Source organism: Ananas comosus, linkage group 4 (genome assembly GCF_001540865.1).
Source record: "Ananas comosus cultivar F153 linkage group 4, ASM154086v1, whole genome shotgun sequence".
NCBI classification, from domain to species: Eukaryota; Viridiplantae; Streptophyta; class Magnoliopsida; order Poales; family Bromeliaceae; genus Ananas; species Ananas comosus.
In genome coordinates this window covers 591,273-611,869 of record NC_033624.1, presented here as the reverse complement: position 1 = coordinate 611,869, position 20,597 = coordinate 591,273, and the positions used below count along the sequence as shown (strand labels likewise).

The following is a 20,597-nucleotide window of genomic DNA, read 5'->3' as shown; positions in this document are numbered from 1 at the left end:
CAAAGCAACAGAATTAAATAATAATATGGGAAAAAAATAAAAACTCTCTCTCTCACTCTCCAGGGTTTAGTGGTGACTTGGTTTAGATGGTTTGAGAAATTAATTAAGTGAAAAACAAGGCATTGCATCTCATGGGCCTAACGAAACGGGTTTCAAAGCGTTCCTTCGTGCAAGCCACGCATCAATAATCCAACAACGCAACATGAAGTGCCCTCCACTTCCCTTTGGTCCCCTGCGGGCCCCACAACAGCACGGTGGACCCCACAGTGCACGTGACGTGGACGAGCCTGTGGGTCGATCTCCCACCCTTGACTTTTTAGACCTTTCACAGTGGAAAAAGAAAAGGCAAAAATAAAAAATTACGGTCCTTCTTACCCAAATTGAATTTATGAATTCGCTATTAAAGTTTTAATCTTTATTTTAAAAGATTCTTGGAACATATATTTATCCAATCATTCTTGGAACATATATAATCTACAACAGTAAAGTCATAATAGTTTTGAAATGACTAGCTGCTAAATTAGCTAATCGATACATATCAAACTAAAACGGGTTTTATGTAATTAATTTTGTGAGAATAATAAAAAATAAATTGACCTAAGTAAGGCATTATCACAAATGTAATAATAAATAGTGTAATTTATTTGTAGATTATATCAACCTTGTAGGACTAGTAAGAGTTGTTATTCAAATTTACTTTTTTTTTTTTTTTTGAGAGAGACAGATAGCACTCTATCGGTTTCGTTTGTTTCATTTAAAAATAAATTTAGCTGAAAATGTGAATCAAATAGGATTCAAACTTGGGTCTCGGATACCAACCATCAAGTCCTTTGCCACTTGCTCTAAGGACGGTCGGTTTCAAATTTACATTTACCGTAATTTTTTTGTTAAGAATTTGATTTCAAATTTAGAGTTATAATGATTTTTATGGTAAGAATTTTAGCCCAAATTTAGAGTAACGACAAAACAGTTGGTTGGAAGCTAGGTTGCTAATTACTAATTAGGAAGTGTTCTATATATATCTGAGCCTTGTTCATTTACACCAAAAAAATCATTATAAAAAAAAAACTATGAGGTTAATATTTTATTGAATTTTTTTGGCGCCAGCTAGGATATGGTCAACACCCCATATGGGGCCCACGAAGGATGTGGTCACCGCCCACGTATACCACATTTAGAGTGGGCAATAATTCTGAGGAGTCAATGTGGGATCTCTTATAATTAATTGACTCGTGCGTGCATTACCGGGTATTATATGTGACCCATCCCTCAAAACCACGACACTTCGCGATCTCCTCACTTCAAAATGACCCTTCACAGTATCTTATTTACGGATCTGCCATTGTCCTGAAAAAGCCGCTGGCCCACCTCCTTGTCCGCGTTAGTGGTTCACACGGACTCGATTCTCTACAACGATAGTTGCATAAAATTTGCTACAACCTCCGTAAGCGGCTTAAATCTATTGGAGGTTTTGGATTTTGGATTAAAAAAAAAAAGATTAATTATACCTTTAGTTTGTGTAAACCTGATATCTAGATTTGACTTATTGCTTTAGAAAGCTCAATCAATCAAGATGATCTGACCTTATTTTGTAACTAACTTTTGTTTTTTTTTAAAGAATAAAAATTATATGGATTATAGACATCGGTCTTGTTTGGCCACGCGGTGCAGCCTGCTAGTCGACTGCATAGCTCTGCATTTTGAAAAATACTTTGATTCATAATTTTTCTCAATACGCCTTTTCAAGTAGTTGTGCATAGAAATTCACAAGCAACCGCAAGTATCAAACACCGCGCAATGCAGGTCGCACTGTAACGCGGCTCGCACAGGCACACTAATGTTGCTCATTACTAGACCCGGTTCTTATATATGCTTTTAAGTCAAAGTATTTTTCATTTGCATAATAAGCTCTTTAAAAAGCTTTTGCATTTTTTATTAGTACAATAATAATACATTATTATTAGCAAAAACAATGAATATCATAGGATTAACAATAGTTGCTCACATATAGTATTAATTTTATCTCTCTTTAGATAACAAAAGCGAACAACAGAACCAAACTTGCAATGTGTTGAAAGTTATTGTGACCTATTTGAGCAAATAAAAAAGAGTAAATTGCACTGTTGCCTCCTGAATTTTTGGTGGAGTTTCACTTTTACCTTCCGAAACTTTTAAAATAAACATTCAGCCCTCTAAACTTTAATATTGTATTCTTTTTGTCCTTTCCGTCAGTTCCAGTTAATGAAGCTTAACGGGAGTTGACGAAAGGGTTAAATGTGGTTTTGTCAAAAGTTGCGGAGGAAATCGAACTTCTTCTCTGCCGAAGCTACGATGGAGCACTTAGGGTTTTCGTTGGAATATTAGGGTTCTTCACCATCTCCGTCTTCTCCTTAATCCCTCCTCTTCTTCAATATCTAGTGACATCCATTGAAGATTAGGGTTTCTTAACATTCCTCATTGTTGGAAGGTTAGGGTTTAATTCTTTGATTTCGTTTCCCGTAGAAGGATGGGCAGAACAAGAACACAAGAATAAAAACTTTGGAGGGTATAGAAATGGAGAAAAAGAAGTTTTGAAGAATAAAAGAGGGCTTGGGCCGAACAAGGGACAGTTTTGGCGATAGATTTCCCGCCAAAACCTAACCCTTCAGTCAACTCCTGTTGAGCTTCGTTAATTAGAACTAACGGAAGGGGTAACAAAAATGCAATATTAAAGTTTAGGAGGCTAAATATCCATTTTTAAGAGTTTGAGGGTAAAGTAAAATTCCGCTAAAAGTTCAGGAAGTACCAATAAAAAATTAGCTAGCAACTAATTCAAATGACACTCGAGCAAGTACATGCAAATTAATAGTTCAACGACCACTTTGTATTATTGACTAATAACCCTGAATTGTAGGGAGGTACCAATATAAATTATTTGACCTACGTCCCAGCAGTTCCACATGCCATTGTAAGCTCCACGGGTGGCTTAAAATCCAGAGCACATAACTTAGTCCATGACCATAAAAATAATGGTAATTGAGGTTGGCCGTCAATTTCACGGGTTTCTTCCGAACTTAGAACTAGATTGGTTCAAACATGTGTTATTTTAGTTTTACTCTTAGTAAAATTAAACCATGATGCATATTTCAAGCTCAACTCCAAAATGCTTATCTTAATCAGGAGATCTGTTTTGTCGTAGCATAAACTTGAAGTCATAATTTATGGTGATTGGTTATTGAATAAACCAAAAATCGAGCTTTTTCTTTTTGTTGAAGGCAAGTATATATTCAAAAAGAAAATGTTTTTTTTTTTGGGCATCAGCACTATTGTAGATTACCGCATGAATGTTGTTTTTTTTTTCTTTTTAATTAAGAAAACGGTAGCTTGTTACCATTTTATTCATTTAGAAGATGAATTAATTTTTTAAGAAATAGGTAGCACGCTACCCGCTTCATTCAATAAGAAAATGAATTTAGCTACATTGATTGAGACAGCCATGGCCTCGGGATGGGAAACAAGTACGATTGAAAAAAGAAAGCAAATGCAAAACTGAAATACAGACGACCCCTAGTGCAAGCTTGAAATACACGTCATAGCGAAGCGAAGTAGCCACATGCGCGTCCCCTGGCTCAACAGAGGACAATGGTGAGGCATCCAGCCTTAGTTTAGAGAAAGGAAAAAAACATTACTGCGGTGTCGACGTTTCCCAAAGAATTCTATAGGACCGGATCTCCGCCAACAGTTGTCTCAAGATGTGATGTTCTTTCTTAAGTATTCTTCTATTCCACTCTGACCATAGGCCGGCTCACCAAGTAACGGCAATAGTCGTTGCATTTCTTCTCCCTAGTGCACCACCATCCTTGATACAACTTACTTACCAGAGCTAGTCAACTGAATTGCAATCTTGTAAGGATGACTTACTAAGCAAAAGAGGTACCAATAGTATATTGGTAATTTCACAGACCGCAAAAGGATGATCGATTGTCTCTGGCTTCCCCGAGCAGAGAATGCAACACTCCTCTCCCGCCATCCCCTTTTCTGGAGGTTATCAATCGTTAGCACCTTATGCTTTAAAACCAACGAGACGAAGATTTTGATTACCGCATGAATGCTGGAAAGTTAAAATAAATCGCTTCAAGTTTATGATTGTTTTTGATGAACCACCTAGTCTTGTATAAAGTTAATTTTCTCTACAGTTGAGGCAGATAAAGCCCAAATAATTTAAGCACCTTAATTATCCTAGCATTTAAACGAAAAAAAGTAGTTAAGTTATTATATATTTAGCTTTCTACGATCGAAGATAATTAAAAAGATTATCATAATTTAGAATCGAAAAATCCACCAACTAAAATACTGAATTAACTACAAAGTTTATTTATATTGCGTGTGGTGTAGTTTAGAAAATTTTCAAGATATATAATTAGGATGTTTATAGTTGGAAGTGTGCGGTTCTTGTTTTCCCTAAGAAAAGGAAAGCAAATCAAAGCAAGACATTAAAGAGCACAAGCACTGGGATATTTGGCACAACCATATTCGTCCACTTCGGACCGTGGATAAGTCAAACGTTGTGAGCCCATGCCATTCTCGTAATTTTCCTCCAAAACCATGCCCCCTCCCCCACCCTATCCACTTATAAATGCACACAACCCGTTCCCATGCTCATTTGCCTCATCATTCCGTGTGTTCACCGAGTCCCATCCAAAAATACAAGCAACTCAAACTTAGAAGAGAGAAAAGGATCTAGAGAGAAAAGAAAGAGGTTTATATATATATATATAGAGAGAGAGAGAGAGAGAGAGAGAGAGAGAGTTCTAATGCCACCACAAAAGGCCTTCTCCAAATCTTTGCTCTATTTTCACCGGTTTTTGCGGCGGAGGCTGACCAACCCGTTCGCACACCACCACCGTAAAAACGCGCATGTAAACCACCCAAAACCGCAAAAATGCCCTCCGCCGCCCCTCGACCACCTCGCCGACAAAACCGTACTCCTCGACGTGGACGGCGCCCTCCTACGATCCCCCTCCGCGTTCCCTTACTTCATGCTCGTCGCGTTAGAGGCGGGGAGCTTCTTAAGAGGCCTTTTACTGCTATGTATATACCCTCTCCTACTCCTTTTGAATTATGAGCTCGGAACAAGGATCATGGTATTCGTGTGCTTCGTCGGAATACGGGCGGATAAGTTCCGGCTAGGGAGCGCCGTGCTACACAAGTTCTTCTTAGAAGATGTGGGCATGGAGGGGTTCGAGGTGTTGAGGAGGGGAGAGAGGAGGGTGTGTGTTAGTAGGTTGCCACGTGTCATGGTGGAGGGGTTTTTGGAGGAGTATTTAGGTGTGGAGGTGGTGGTGGGGAGGGAGATAAAGGTGGTGGGTGGGTACTTTGTTGGGTTAATGGAAAAGGAAAGAGAGGTGGAGGAGAACTCGGAGTTGAAGAGAATAATGTTGTTGGGTGATCATGAACAACAACAGGAGGAGTCGGGTGGAGGAGTTGTGGGTTACTTCGGATGCTCCCACCAGGATCCGCACCGCAAACTTTTCTCTCATTGCAAGGTCAGTAAAAATCAGAAAAAAAACGTACTTTTGTGTTAATTTACATCATTAAATTGAATATTCTATTAATTTATGTGTGCATGTAATTGTTTGTTTCTGTAAGAATGTGGGCATGCTTTAGTTTTTTATATTATTTTTAGGGTGGTAGTTTCCTAGTCCTTGTTATAAGAAATTAATTAAAACTTCCCTGCTATATATGTGGACGAGTGACAGCTCAAAGGTATCTTAAGAGTCATCCATGTGTTTTTATGTACACTGGTGTAGTGACCCGCGGATTACGGCGGGTAGATATTGTTAAAGTGAAAATTTATAAAAAATAAAATATCAGTTTAGTATAAAAAATAATAAATATAGTTTATATTATAGACAAATATTTTTTTTAACAAATCTATAATAAAAAAGAATCAATCGTTCCAACAAAATTATTCAATCTTGTTTAAAAGAGATTGCATATCATGCAAATGGATGAATTATTTTTATAACACAATAATCAAAAAAATATCATATTGCAGTTAATATGACTAAAAAAAGGCTCACAATAATACGTAAGATAATTTATAATTACTTGACTCCGAATATGAAACACAACAAAGGTTTGAATTTGCAAATTTAAGAAAGAAAGTGGAAGACCAAAAAGTAAAGAAAAGGGGTTAAAAAAAACTTTTTAGGCCTCAGTAAATCTAAAGAAAATAAGAAAAAATAAAAATAAAAAAAAAATAGCCTCCACTTCTCCTCAAATTAAGGGGATGGGTACATGTAGGATTTAGTCATGGAGATTGATGTATAGGTATAGATATACGTATATGTATATACATACATACATACATGCACACATAAAGGAATACGCGCATAGCTTTTTGAGCAAAAATTGCTCCAAAGAAAGAACTTCTTAAGAGTAAAATGTAATATCATGCTGCATATTTAGGCAAATCTAGAAGATGGTATCTAACATTCTTCTTTTGATCCTTTATTATAAATTTGGTTGAGTCAATTGTAAAATAAAAGTGTATAATTGTACTAAGTTTTGCTTTATCTTCTTTTTTTTTCTAATTATTATTTTATCATAATTAACCATCCTCCCTAGCTAGTATCCCTCTTCTTTCCTCCCACAACGTACGGAACTAAAATTAAACATGTTTCCACACATGCGAGTACAGTGAAAATTAATTCAGCACATGCATATATGCAAAAGTATATATGCAAAGAATAAATGCATATATGCAAAGCATATGTGCATATATGCAAAGCATGAAACAGTGTACTTATTGTATCAGAGACTAGAAATCATTCGGTAGTGAAATTAATATGTGTTCGAGATGCCAACAAAAGAAGACGTAGTCACGTGCACATGCACTTGTTCATTTAATTTTTCCTTAGATAATTTCCTTAATTTATTTATCACAAAAGTTAGATGCATGTGTTATATCATCTCATGCATTGCCTTTGTCAATAATGTAGTCTAAAATAATTAATTTCCAACAAAGTCTCAAAAATAATGAAACGTCCCTGCTAATTAATTCAAATACCAAACCCACCTTTTCCTGCCTAAACTTAAATTACTTGCACGAAAGTAATTAAGTCAACTGTTTTTGCTTGAAAAAACTATATATTAAGACATATAACGATAAAGTAGAATTTACGGAAACTATATGTCAAATTTTAGTTAAATATAACAATCAGATGCATGTTTAATTAAGTAACCGTGACACCCACATTTTTACAACTACAATTACAAATAAATTTCTTATCGATTTTGGCGGTATATGAACCTCCTTAATAAAACAAACCACTCTCCTTAATTTACTTAAATAGCCATTGTTATTGCTTAAGTATTATTGCACGACATAAAGATCAAAAAGCAATTTCCCTTTGAGTACCGAAATTGACCTCCTAGGTAGCTTAGATTTGGTAGATAACAAAATCGGCCCCATTCTAAGTTTTGGTGAACAAAGATTTTGCATTGAAACTTACCACCTAAGTAAGGACACGACATATTATCCCACGGCATTAAACAATGATATATTTGTACTCTCTTGAGACCACTTTGTTTCAAATAATAACTATGCATTGTATGACCAACGTGTTGGACTATGATCGGTGTACTTTCTTTTATTCTCGAACTAAAACTCTGATTATTTGTATTTGCCACTAAAATGCTAATCATGTGTTTTTTCTTTTTCTTTTTTTTGTCCATAATATTATTATAGAGTATTTACTGGGTGAACGAAGCAGAGAAGAGAAACTGGCACGTGTTGCCTAGAGAGCAGTATACAAAACCCTTAGTATTCCATGATGGGAGGTTGGCGTTCCGGCCGACTCCGATGGCCACCCTCACCATGTTTCTCTGGCTTCCTCTCGGCATTCCCCTCTCCGTCTTTCGCACGCTCGTCTTTCTTCTCCTTCCTTACCCCCTTTCCATCCCAATTGGCGCCTTCTCCGGCATGAGAGCCCGTCTTATCGCCCCTTCTCCCGCTGCTGATGACGATTTTGGCGGCCGTAGCCACCTCTATGTTTGCAACCATCGCACCCTCCTCGACCCGATCTACATTTCTGCGGCACTCAATAAGCACGTGACCGCCGTCACCTACAGCGTCAGCCGTATTTCTGAAGCCCTGTCTCCGATTCGGACTGTACCATTGACAAGAAATAAAGAGGAGGTATATACATGTATAAAAAAAATCAATTTTTTTTCCTTTAAAAACCAACAAGTAGTAGAGATTAGGGGTGGCAAATTCGTGTTCGGCTCGAAATGAACTCATGATCAAATTGTTCATTTACTAAACGAGTCAAACACGAGCTAAATTTTTCAGCTCGTTTAATAAACAAGACGAACATGAGCTGGAGTCAGCTCACTCGTGTTCGACTCGATAACAGCTTGAATATATATATATTAGTTGAATATAGGTGCAAATGCATGTAGCGAATATTTTAATAACTATCTCAAATTAATATAAATTTATACATCATAGTTATTCAAAAATTTAAATATAAAATTTTAATTAAAAAAAAATCATTTATTATATATTATTAGAAAATCTCTATCATCTTTTAACTCAAATCTAAATAGTTGTTGCCAAAATAATTAGATAGTACTTTTTTATTTTATAAAATTTATATATAGTGTAGATATAGACATACATTGAATATTTTTTAATATTTTTTAATTTTGATAAATGCAATATATATATATATATATTNAAAAAAGATATTGAATGATAAAAATATTTAATAAAAAAAATATTAATAGTTGGAAAAAAAAAAAGAACTAGGCGTTTATTTAGTTATGTTATTTATTTTGCATACGAAAAAAAAAAATAAAATGAGTCTATTAAACGATCGAAATTTGAAATATATACTTTTATATATAGTAATACATATAGATGTAATACAGATTTTTATTTGATTTAATCTTTAACCAAACATAAATATAAAGCCCAACTCAATTGTAAAAAAGTATATTTATATGTTAAATTTCAACCATTAGATCAAACTCTAATGATAAAATTTTATAAATTTACTTTTTATATATATTCTTTCTAATTATTTTAACTTGTTGTTCATGAATCAGCTTGTACTCGTCAATAATAACAAGCCGAATACAATTTGAATTTTTCTTCTTGATACTTTAATGAGCTGGTTCGTGTTCAACTTGTTTCATAAATGAACCGAATACAACGAGCTGCTCCCCTCTCACCCATGTTCAAGCCTGTTGACAGCAGTAATAGATATTATCAATATTTTAATATTTTATGATCAACAGGATCGACGGCGGATGGCAGAGCTCCTTCGACAGGGGGACCTCGTGGTCTGCCCAGAGGGGACCACGTGTCGCGAGCCGTACCTCCTGCGATTCAGCCCGTTGTTCACAGAACTAGCCGAGGAGATCATCCCAGTGGCGCTAATCACGAGGGTGGGGATGTTCTACGGGACGTCCACTAGCGGGTTCAAGTTCTTGGATCCGTTCTACTTCCTCATGAACCCGCGACCCGAGTATGCCGTGGAGTTTCTAAAGAAGATCGACACGTGTCACGTCGAGGGGAGGAGCTCGAGCATCGAGGTGGCCAATCACATACAAAGAGAGATTGGGAACGCGTTAGGGTTCAAGGTAACCACTCTCACGAGGAAGGACAAGTACAACGTGTTGGCGGGGAACGACGGATTTGTTAAGGCCAAGAGCAAGAAGCAGTGATTGCATTGTTTGCAAACATATTATGATCGACAATCTCATAAAGTGCGCGCACACACACACATACATATAGCTTTTCCATTTTACTTTCCTTTATTCTTTTGGGCCATAGTTAACTTTCCACAGGTTTTACTTTTCCCTTCTTGTTGTTGCTTTTTTTTTTTTTCTTTTTTTTGGGTGTAATGTGACTGTGTGGATGTACAAATCAATTAATAAAATGCAGTTGTTCATACGAAAGTACAGTCGAATCTTGGTCTTATCAAATAGAACAACTATTCGACCTTTTAGTACAATTGTTTCATTATGTTAAAGATCTTGATCTTATACTGTTAGTGAATGATTGATATTAGTGTACATTAATATCAGTTAATAATTAGAAGAAATTACCGACCGTTTCTAGAACAAGTGACAAAGAATTTGGTGGTTGATACTCGAGATCTCAAGTTCGAATCCTAGTTGATTTACATTTCTAGCTAAGTTTATTTTTAAATAAAACAAACAAAGCGGGTAACATCCTACCTATTTCTCTCTAAAAAAAAAAAAAAAGAAACTGCCATGCTATGGAGTGTACCTGATTTTGCACTGTCCTTTTCAACAATTGTATACTGTTTATAAGGAAACGCAAATACTTAAGGGGTGTTTGGTTCAGCGTAAAACAAATTGAAAAATTACTTTTCATATGAAAAATATTTTTTCACTCGTTTGGTTCGACATAAAAATATTTTTTTCGTAAAAAAGTATTTTTACTGTTTTGAAAAAAAAAATTGAATTTTTATTTTTTGCTATTTTTCGACAGAAAATAAAAATTCAAGCTATGTAAAATTTTTTCATTTATTTTTTTTCACCGAACCAAATAAACATGAATTTTTTTTCTTTTCGACCAAACAAGTATTGATAGAAAACTTTTTTTTTTTTTCTTTAAACCAAACACTACAAAATGTAAAAAAAAAAAAATCCCAAAAAAATTATTTTTTCAGTTTTATATTGAACTAAACAGACCCTTACCTCTAGTGATAAACTTTGTTTTGGTTTGGATTGGGATTGGATTGAATGATCAACTCATCTAGCTAGTTCTAAAAAAGAACAAAATACGGGGCCGTGGCCCGTGTGTAACCAAATGAGGGTCGCGACCAGGATTCTGGTCCGAAGCTAAAAATTTAATCGGGCCATATGTTAGGCCAAGTTGTGATTGCTCTCCGTTTGTCGATTAGCATGCTATAGGAGGTAACAAATTCACATTTAACAATTACATATATATGCTTTAATCAAACCACATGTTTAATTTATAATAAGTTGCATTTTATTGGGCAAATAAAAATGAAAATACTTACCAAAAAGTAGCGAGGAATTCTGGGATCAACATTACTTTCCAGGTTTTGAAATTTCAAGGCCTGGCCAAGACCCTTCATACCACTTGCATAAGACCAATTAAAGCCTAGTCCAAACATGGTCCATTAGGCTAGTTTTGTCTTAGTCCCTATCTGTTTCCAACTCCAAACTACGAGTGCAATTTCTTTGCAGTACTCTACGTATGCATGAAAATTTTATGCATGAAACAATTCCACTCTCTGTAGGAGGTCACATGCACCACCTATTGTATAAGAATTTTCTATGCATGAGGCTACATACGTATGCCTACAAAGCACCCCTAAATCAGGGAAGTATAAGTGCCAAATTGTATTAATGTGTTATCTATGTAGTTGTAAATATCCTAACTTAAATCTAAAATGTTTAAACATTTACTTAATTTTCAATTATAATTTATGTACTTTGCATTATATTTGTATTTTGTTATCGTGTCGTGCATTAAATGCACATCAAGCCTCAGTATAATTGGGCCAAACAGGTCCAAGTGTCAGATGCAGGTAAATAAATTCTCTCCTTAATTAATTGCAAAAAATAGCACCCAACGGCCAACAAGCAAGTAATTAATGCTGTTGCAGCTGTGACCACCCTTACACCAATTCTATAACAAAAACAACAGTAAACAGTAATTCATATTTCATACCCAGTAATCATATGAATCTATGATACATCAAAAAGCCGAGAGAGAGACTTAAACCCCCTTTCACACCATGTTGAATCCTACACCACCACCATCACCTCCCCGCTCCCCATGATAGTATGAGATGATCAAGAGAGAGAGAGAGAGAGAGAGAGAGAGAGAGAGAGAGAGGAGGGGGGAAGGGGGATTTTATGGAGAGTTTTTATGGAGAGTTAATTACCTAATTGACATATAAAACTAAGTATGGTAAAGGTTCAAAAGGTGCAACCACAAAAGAGGAAGAAGAAGCACAGCATGGTGACCAAGGCTATAGACTCGAAAGCTGTCACGAAGGACCACAAGATGCTGTCGATCACCGAGAAGTCGAGCTCCAACCACCACCGTCGCAGCGCTGCGCTCTGCAGGCTAGGAAAAAAGCCGGAGACGTCGAAATGATCCATCCAACCAAATACGGAACTCATTGCTACGCTGCTTCTCAGAGTAGAGAAGCTCAGTTCCGGCCACCAGAAAATAGAAATCGGCAGCAACAGCAAGCGCTGCGTCCTCATTTCACTCACTCTCTCTCCAGATCTCTAAAAGGGATTTATTTCTAAGGGTTTTTTTGATGGGGGTGTTTTTATGGTTGAGGGGGGGGGGGTGGCGGCGGGGGATTGATGTAGAATTTCTTGCAGTGTGTGGATACTTGAAAGAGTAGGGGACCACCTTTCTCTCTTTCCAACTGGGTGATATTTCCTTTTGTTGGAAGCTTTGTCCGGAATCTTGATTGGGGGCTGGTATATATGTGGAACTCTTCACATGCTACCCATATGTCCTTGATTTAGGAATATTTATTAGTGTTTAAGATCTAAACTTTTCATAATTTTTTTTTGCAAATATTGCATAACAATTTTTTTGTTAGCTATTATATCTTAATGTGCTAAAAGCGCCACATTAAAATTACTAGACGTCACAATTTAAAATCTAAATTTTTTTTTTTGAGACACAGATAGCAAACTATCTACTTCATTCATTTAAAAAAATAAATTTAACTACAAACTGTGAGGCTATTAGGCTTCACAAAACAAAAGAAAGAAAATAATAAGAAAAATAGAAAATAAAAAAGAATAATAGAGCAGAAGCTAGTAAAAACGTATAGAGCCGTCGTACTCAACAGCGACAATTCACCTTCCACCGCCAAAAATAATAATTTTGAAAATTATATTATTTCTCTCCCCATAGATTACCTATCAGATTGCCACAAAAAAAAAAAAAAAGAGCTTCTTAACATTACATTTGAAACTAAAGTTCTAAGAGCAAAATTATACCTAGTACATCACGATACCAAAATCTTCACAAAAAAAAAAAGTCCATAAACATTTTATTCTCAAAAAAATGATCTTCTTTCAAATATTTTTAATATAGAAACTGAGAAGTTGGGGCGACAAGTCTCTATTTTTTATGAATGTGTTAAGGACAGGTTCGTCCTGAACGGATATTGGATGAATTCTTTTTTGTTACTTATATTATTTTTATATCATTGTTCACTGCACATTTGTTTGAGATCCATAAACCCGGATCCACATTTCCCATTCTCTCTCTTTCAGGTAAGTAAGAACCATGTCCAGTAAAATCTGCATTTTAATTGGTCCATTTTGGCTGTACGGTGTAAGTCGGTCTATAGACCAGGTCCAGAAAATAGTATATATTCTTCCCCTGCAATCGGGGGGAGAGCGCCGTCGCGGGAAGCGTACTCATAGAGCCATAGGTTCGATCTTCACGACTCCTGTGCTCTCTCAACCCCGCTATCGTCTTCTTCGATCCCAAACCCTTCCCGAATCTTGGGTTTCTCTCGAAACCCTTCTTCTCCGAAACCCTAAGTCCACTCCTTCGCCCTTGCTCGCGGGATTGCCGAGAAACCATCTCTCCTCCGTCGTTTGAATCCGCCATTTCTTCTCCGATCGGGGGCGTCGCCCTCCGCGGCCTCTAGGGTTTCGGATTCAGCCGAAGAAGCTACCGCATGTCGTCGGACGATGCCTCCGCCACCCCGCCGAGCGCTGGCGAGCCCAATGGCTCCTCCTCCGCCGCCGCCGCCGCCGCCGCCGCCTCGCCGGAGACCAAGAACAGGTGGACGGGGCGGCCGTACTCGCCGCGTTACTTTGAGATCCTGGAGAAGAGGAGAACGCTCCCGGTGTGGCAGCAGAAGGAAGAGTTACTGGAAACCCTAAAGGCGAATCAAATCCTCATCCTGGTTGGAGAAACCGGAAGCGGTAAGACCACTCAGGTATGCTCCGATTGATTCCTTTTCTTCGTTGAAAATATTATTCTTTGGATTAAAATTCTTGTTATGCTATTTCGTATATCTTGGCTATAGTTGGTTATATAAAGCTCGTATGGTGACAACATAGCTGGGAGTTTTCATAGGAAGGAATTTGGTGATCTTGGATTAAAACTAAATGGCGAAAACGTTTCATTTTTTGTGGATTCATTTGTCTCCATTTAGTAGTTAGCAAATGCTATGTACTACCTGGATGTGATTAAGCAACTGAGATGATTGCTGTCGTGCAGCCATTGGCATCCCTGAGATCTTCATAAATTTCTTGATGTGTTTAGGAATATTTGTTGTAATTAAATGGAGATTTTGATGTTTGCCGATTCTAGAAGTAGATTGTATTTTATAAAAGATGATAAATTGATACGAGCTTGTTGAGAACTAGAGATTATGATAGATTAAGTGTGACAGTCTAAACAATGTCCTAACATGAGGAGATGTGCCTATAAATCTTGATTTCCACAAAATCTTTTAATCTTTTTCCTGATGTTGAATTGTCTGAACAAGCCAGGTGTATAAAATAAACGTATAGATGTTGGATTGGACCATGTAGGGTCCTAGGCCCACCAACTGCTCTCAGGTGATATTTCAAAAGAACTAGCTGCAGATCATTTTGGATTGGAGGTTTAACATTTTGGCTCTGTTCAGGAAGTCCATTTGTGTCATATTGTCGAATGGAGATTACTATTCTTGATTATGCCAATTTTTGTTATGTAGCTTGGCTTGGGCCTTTGGAAGATAGTTGCAAGCTGGGATTAGGCTTTGCCTGATGTGCAAATGTTTTCGAGTTGGGGATGAAAACAATTTGAGCACTTCATCACTATTAGTTGGCGAGAATATTGATAGTCATTGCATCATAAGAAGCGCTTTTCCCAGGGAATCTGCAAGTGTTTGTTAATTTCTTTTGACTGTTGGTAGCTATTTGGACTCATTGATTTCTGTGCGTGTCAGTTCCTGTTGTACACTATATCATATGCGGACATGCATACACGGGCACTTCTGTAATATATAACAGGCTCCAGACTTATGTAGTATGCGTTTCTACTTTCTAGAGTGTCATCTTTTTTCTGAACATATAATGCACTCTTCATTATTTTCATTTTTCCAGTTTTGTTTCTGAAAGTATGATGCACTCTTCATTATTTTCATTTTTCCAGTTTTGTTTCTAGAAGTATGATGCACTATTCACCATTACATTGTCAAACAGATTCCCCAATTTGTACTTGAAGCCAATGAGTTTGCAGGCAAGCGTCCAATGGTTGCTTGCACCCAACCTCGCAGAGTTGCTGCGATGTCTGTTTCTCGCCGAGTTGCAGAGGAGATGAATGTAACAATTGGGGAAGAAGTGGGTTACAGCATTCGCTTCGAAGATTGCAGTAGCCATAAAACTATTCTTAAGTAAGCTACTGCATTATTTTACATGAATGTCAAATGATAACAAGTGAATTTTTTTGGTAACAACACACTGATTAAATGAAGAATTGTGCCTTTTGAGAAGGGTATCTGAAGTTTAAAAAATTTGATTTTACTAACTAGTCCTTTATTGCTTTTGATTTTGGAATACTCCGCAAGTGCCATCAGAACACAAATAGTTTCCATCTAACAACTGAGAGATATCTAGTCAAGTAACAGAATATTCTGTTAGCTTATCATATTGTAAAGTTATGTAGTAAAATCAAAAATTTTATATTTGAGGTACAAATAAGATATTGCGCCATAGTTCATAAAAAGCCCGTACATTTTACCCTTTTCTTTCCTCTCTCTCTCTCTCTCTCTCTCTGTGTCTTTCTCTCTCTTTTTCTTTCTCACGCAAAAGAAATTGCTTGGTCTGGCTCCTAAATGCTGTTTTTATCAGGTCTAGGTTAACTTGTTTTTTTGGCTTCATATCAGGTATTTAACTGATGGAATGCTTTTGAGAGAAGCTTTGGCCGATCCACTTCTGGAGAGATATAAGGTGATAATTCTTGATGAGGCTCATGAGCGAACCTTGGCAACAGATGTTCTATTTGGGCTTCTCAAGGAAGTATTGAAAAACAGACCTGATCTGAAGATTATCATAATGAGTGCAACACTCGAGGCCGAGAAATTTCAAGGCTACTTCAGTGGTGCACCACTAATGAGAGTACCGGGGCGGCTCTATCCAGTAGAGATTTTCTACACACAGAAGCCTGAAAAAGATTATGTTGTAGCGGCCATCCGAACCGTTGTGCAAATTCTCATTTCTGAACCCCCTGGTGATATTCTGGTATTCCTCACAGGAGAGGAGGAGATTGAAGATGCATGTCGAAAAATCACGAAGGAAATAAAAAATTTAGGCGGCCAAGTTGGCCCTGTTAAAGTTCTGCCACTATATTCAACATTACCTCCTTTGATGCAGCAGAAAATTTTTGATCCTGTTCCTGGAAGGAAAATTGTTGTGTCCACCAACATTGCAGAAACATCCCTAACTATCGATGGAATCGTCTATGTTATTGATCCTGGATTCTCAAAACAAAAAATATATAACCCACGGGTCCGTGTAGAGTCTTTGCTAGTCTCTCCAATTTCAAAGGCGAGCGCGCACCAAAGATCTGGCCGTGCTGGGAGGACAAGAGCAGGGAAGTGCTTCCGGCTTTATACTGAGAAAAGTTTTCATACTGATCTAGTACCACAGACATACCCAGAAATTCTACGATCCAATCTTGCAAATACTATTTTGACCTTAAAGAAGCTTGGAATTGATGATTTAGTCCATTTTGACTTCATGGACCCTCCTGCACCGGAGACTCTGATGCGGGCATTAGAGGTTTTGAACTACCTGGGTGCACTGGATGATGAATGTAATTTGACCCAGTTAGGTGAAATCATGAGCGAGTTCCCTTTGGATCCTCAACTGGCAAAGATGCTTGTTGTCAGTCCACAATTCAATTGTTCTAATGAGATATTAACGATTACAGCCATGCTTTCAGGTATGAAATGTGAAGAGCTACTTTTTGTTTCTTTGTAGTTTTCTTCAACCCTGGTATGCTTAGGTTCAATTGCCTCTTTGATTGTTGGCCTTAGAAGCTGTTTTTACCTTATCTAAAGCGTATTGCATCTATTACATGCTAAGTTTCCTGCATAGTAAGGCTATTACGTACACTTAAGGGAGCAAAATGTCTTCATAAGGCGTGTTGAATGAGGAATGGAATGGGGATAGTGGTAATATTCCCATCAGGCACCCTACCAAAAGGTGGAACTCCAATTGGATAATATCCCCATGTGTTGCCTTTATAATCCCACTCAATAACGAAATATTTAGGTAGTCCACTATCACCAACCAAACACTGGGAATAACTGCTTGAACTAGAATTTTCATCATGAAACCTCAAATCCAAGCACTACCTTTAGTGTTGGGCATCAAAACATGTGTGCAAATTTTGTGCATAGGTGCTTTTAATGTCCTCAATTCTTCCAATTAAGTATGCCCTTAGTAACCGTCTTGCATTATGCTTCCCACAAGCTATGACTGTCACAACTATGCCACACAAGCTATTGATTGTCACAACTGCTGGCACAATTTGCAAGTTTAGGTCTGATGAGAAAAAAGTTTCAGTTTTCTCAGTTAATTCTCTCAAAGCAATTGGTGTACCTCTCGCCTCTATCCATCTGCTGACCTACCGTGGGCCTGGTCCATGATAACAAAATTTCTTTCTTTAGTACCCAATTGCTTTCTACGGCCTAGGGAGGCTCAGAAAGCTGCGGATGAAGCAAAAGCTCAGTTCAGCCACATCGACGGGGACCACCTCACACTTTTGAATGTGTATCATGCCTACAAGCAAAACAGTAAGTATCAAGAACTTTAGCCTTTTAATTTAAATTGCAATGTACAATTTTATCAATGGCTGCTTTCTATTGGCACCAAAGATGCAGATCCTTCATGGTGTTATGAGAATTTTATCAACCACAGAGTGCTGAAAGCTGCCGACAATGTGAGAGAACAGCTCACGCGTATCATGGCTAGATTCAATCTCAAGCTGTGCAGCACGAGGTTAAACAACCGTGAGTATTGCGTGAACATTAGGAAGGCTTTGCTTGCTGGATATTTTATGCAGGTAGCTCACCGCGAGGGGGCTGGGCACTATTTGACAGTGAAAGACAACCAGGTGATATGATTGTGTACGGCACTAATCCTTCTTTATTGGTCTCTGTGCAAAATTTTTTAATCCTTAATATATATGTAGATGGTTCATCTTCATCCTTCAACCTGCCTCAGTTATATGCCTGAGTGGGTTGTCTACAACGAGTACGTCTTAACCAGTAAAGATTACATCCGCACTGTTACAGATGTCCGAGGAGAGTGGTAATTATATTTGTACCAAAAGTTACTTCGTTTCAAGAGCTTCTGCCGCTTATTTGATTTTACAATTTATTTTGATATGCTTCTTTTTACTCATTTAGTCATCTTCCTGTTTCAAGAAAAGATTTAAAATACCTATCTTTTTGGTTTGCTCAACTGCACTATGCTGTCATGATCTTTTTACTTTTGGTTTTTCTGGTCATAGAAACAAAGAGGTGATTATATGGTTAATTGTGAAAATACCTTTTCTCTGGTAGTTTGATTGATGACCCACTGCTATTTTGCTGTATTTTGCATCGCGTACTGGTAATCTGAAATTTCACCTAATTTGTCTCGCTTTTGTTCATATTTTAACTAAAGTTGGCATGTCGGGTAGCTAGTTTGGATATGTAGTTGAAATCTCTGCCATTCTGGTGGAGTGCAAATCAAGGATCTAAGCATGGATTTAAGTGCCGTGATAAGGGGTTTTACCTATAACTTGCCGGCACGGTACGACATGGTGCATGCCGGGCCGTGCTAATGCATGCCGATCACAAAAAATAATTATGTACCGACACGTAAGAATATGAAATATTTATTTTCTTTAGCAACAAAATGTTCTAATTGCTTAGTTATGTATCTTTATGAAATCTTTTGAACTTATTGAGAAAATTACTTACTAATTTAAAAAATAGAGAGTTTTAAACTAAGCCATCGGTACGGGGACTGTATCATACCGATATCTTGTTGGTATGATACGGTACGGTGGATACAGTCCGTGCCGATGGACGCTTAAATCCTTTCTTGCCAGCAAGATTTCGACACAGTACAGCTTCCGTGCCCATGACACAATTCAAAACCCTCTATTCTTTAAATTATGAAGTAATTGTCTTAATAAAGTTCAATAGATTTGATAAAAATACATAATTATTGAATAATTGGCAGATTTTGTTGCTAAGAAAAATAAATATTTCATACCATTATATGTCGACACATATATATTTTTTGTGACCGGCACGCATCGGCGCGATCCAGCATGCATCGTGCCGTATCATACTGGCAAGTTTCCGGCACGACCTTGTGCCATAGCACTTAAATCATTGGTGCAAATGAAGTAGGATTTTTAAATCTTCTATTGCAATACTCATCTGCACAATAAGTTAAGATATGTTAGTAAACAGATACCTTGTTAGTTCAGTGACTTTTGCTAGTTTGTGTCATTATTGGTTTTGCAGGCTAATTAACATAGCTCCACACTACTACGACCTCAGCAATTTCCCCTCGTGCGAGGCCAAGTGCGTCTTGGAGAGGCTGTACAAAAGTAAGGAGGGGAACAACCGGACCGGAAGGTAAAGATCAAATAGTTTCGTTCTGTTTTGTGTTTTGTGAGATCCAGCAAAAAGTGATGGGTCACTGGTCCAACGATAATCTGAGTCGTCCTTGCATTCTAATATTATCAGTAATTAAGTATGCGAGATAGCCTTGTCCGCAGGTTTTTCACTGGTAAGTGAATGAGGAAACATTATGGATGCTTACTGTTTGTTGTGCAATAGTTGGGGTTTAAGAAGCCGTATCACATTTTGGGTGGAGGGTATACGAAGCAGACCCAGAAATTGTACTATGTTGAATAGAGTCTTTTGCGGAGGGGAATGCTTCCATTTTTTGTACTTTTCACTAAATCTGCTACCTGCTATCTGATGTGAAAAGTATAAAGGGTGAAGTGTATAACCTCTCTGTTTCTTTGTGTGCAATAAGGCCTTCTTAAATCTAAAATGATAAATGTGGTCTATAACCTCTAGGAATGTGAAGTTAAACTGGAAGGGTGGTTGTCAGATGCGGCAATGGATGAGGTCCATGTAATAAGTTGTCCTCTTATTGCTTGCATTAAAGAATTTTTGTCGATGTGTAGCATTGTAATTTAAAATCATTTAAGAGAAGAAATGTGTAGATTCTATGGAACTCGTCAGGGGAGGAGATACTGGACCTGGTGCGCTGGTGTTTGGCTAGTGCAATATTGAAGTTTCTGTAAACGTTTTCGCAAGATACGGGGAAAGGTGAAAAATGTATATCTTTACAAGGTAGGGGTAAATAGTAAAAAATGTCTGGTGACCTTAAAGCAGGTCTTTTGGAAATAAATATTCCGAAATTACAGTTATTTTGATTGGCATTTTCCTAATTTGTAATTCTTTTGATACAAGTAATGTTTCTGAATTGAAGTTCATATGACTATAACTAACACACTGTATCAGGTACAGAGTTGTTAAAACCGAAATGAA

The 20,597-nt window shown here is 37.3% G+C and overlaps 2 protein-coding genes across 6 annotated transcripts; both read left to right on the top strand.

Moving 5' to 3' along the window:
- On the top strand, positions 4,658 to 9,948 carry LOC109708514 (probable glycerol-3-phosphate acyltransferase 3). The gene is made up of 3 exons (XM_020230295.1): positions 4,658 to 5,525; positions 7,733 to 8,182; positions 9,286 to 9,948. The coding sequence occupies exons 1-3, from the start codon at positions 4,794 to 4,796 to the stop codon at positions 9,712 to 9,714; spliced, it is 1,611 nt and encodes a 536-aa protein (XP_020085884.1). The 5' UTR covers positions 4,658 to 4,793; the 3' UTR covers positions 9,715 to 9,948.
- Positions 13,289 to 20,476, top strand: LOC109708877 (probable pre-mRNA-splicing factor ATP-dependent RNA helicase DEAH3). Of its 5 annotated transcripts, none has more exons than XM_020230788.1 (8): positions 13,322 to 13,976; positions 15,232 to 15,422; positions 15,915 to 16,972; positions 17,703 to 17,828; positions 17,916 to 18,148; positions 18,227 to 18,345; positions 19,557 to 19,670; positions 19,814 to 20,476. In XM_020230788.1, the coding sequence occupies exons 1-8, from the start codon at positions 13,713 to 13,715 to the stop codon at positions 19,830 to 19,832; spliced, it is 2,124 nt and encodes a 707-aa protein (XP_020086377.1). In that variant the 5' UTR covers positions 13,322 to 13,712; the 3' UTR covers positions 19,833 to 20,476. The 5 variants fall into 5 exon arrangements, with proteins under 5 accessions (XP_020086380.1, XP_020086379.1, XP_020086378.1 ...); XM_020230787.1 differs by having other exon boundaries at positions 13,325 to 13,976; positions 17,910 to 18,148; XM_020230789.1 differs by lacking the exons at positions 18,227 to 18,345; positions 19,557 to 19,670; positions 19,814 to 20,476 and having other exon boundaries at positions 13,295 to 13,976; positions 17,953 to 18,084.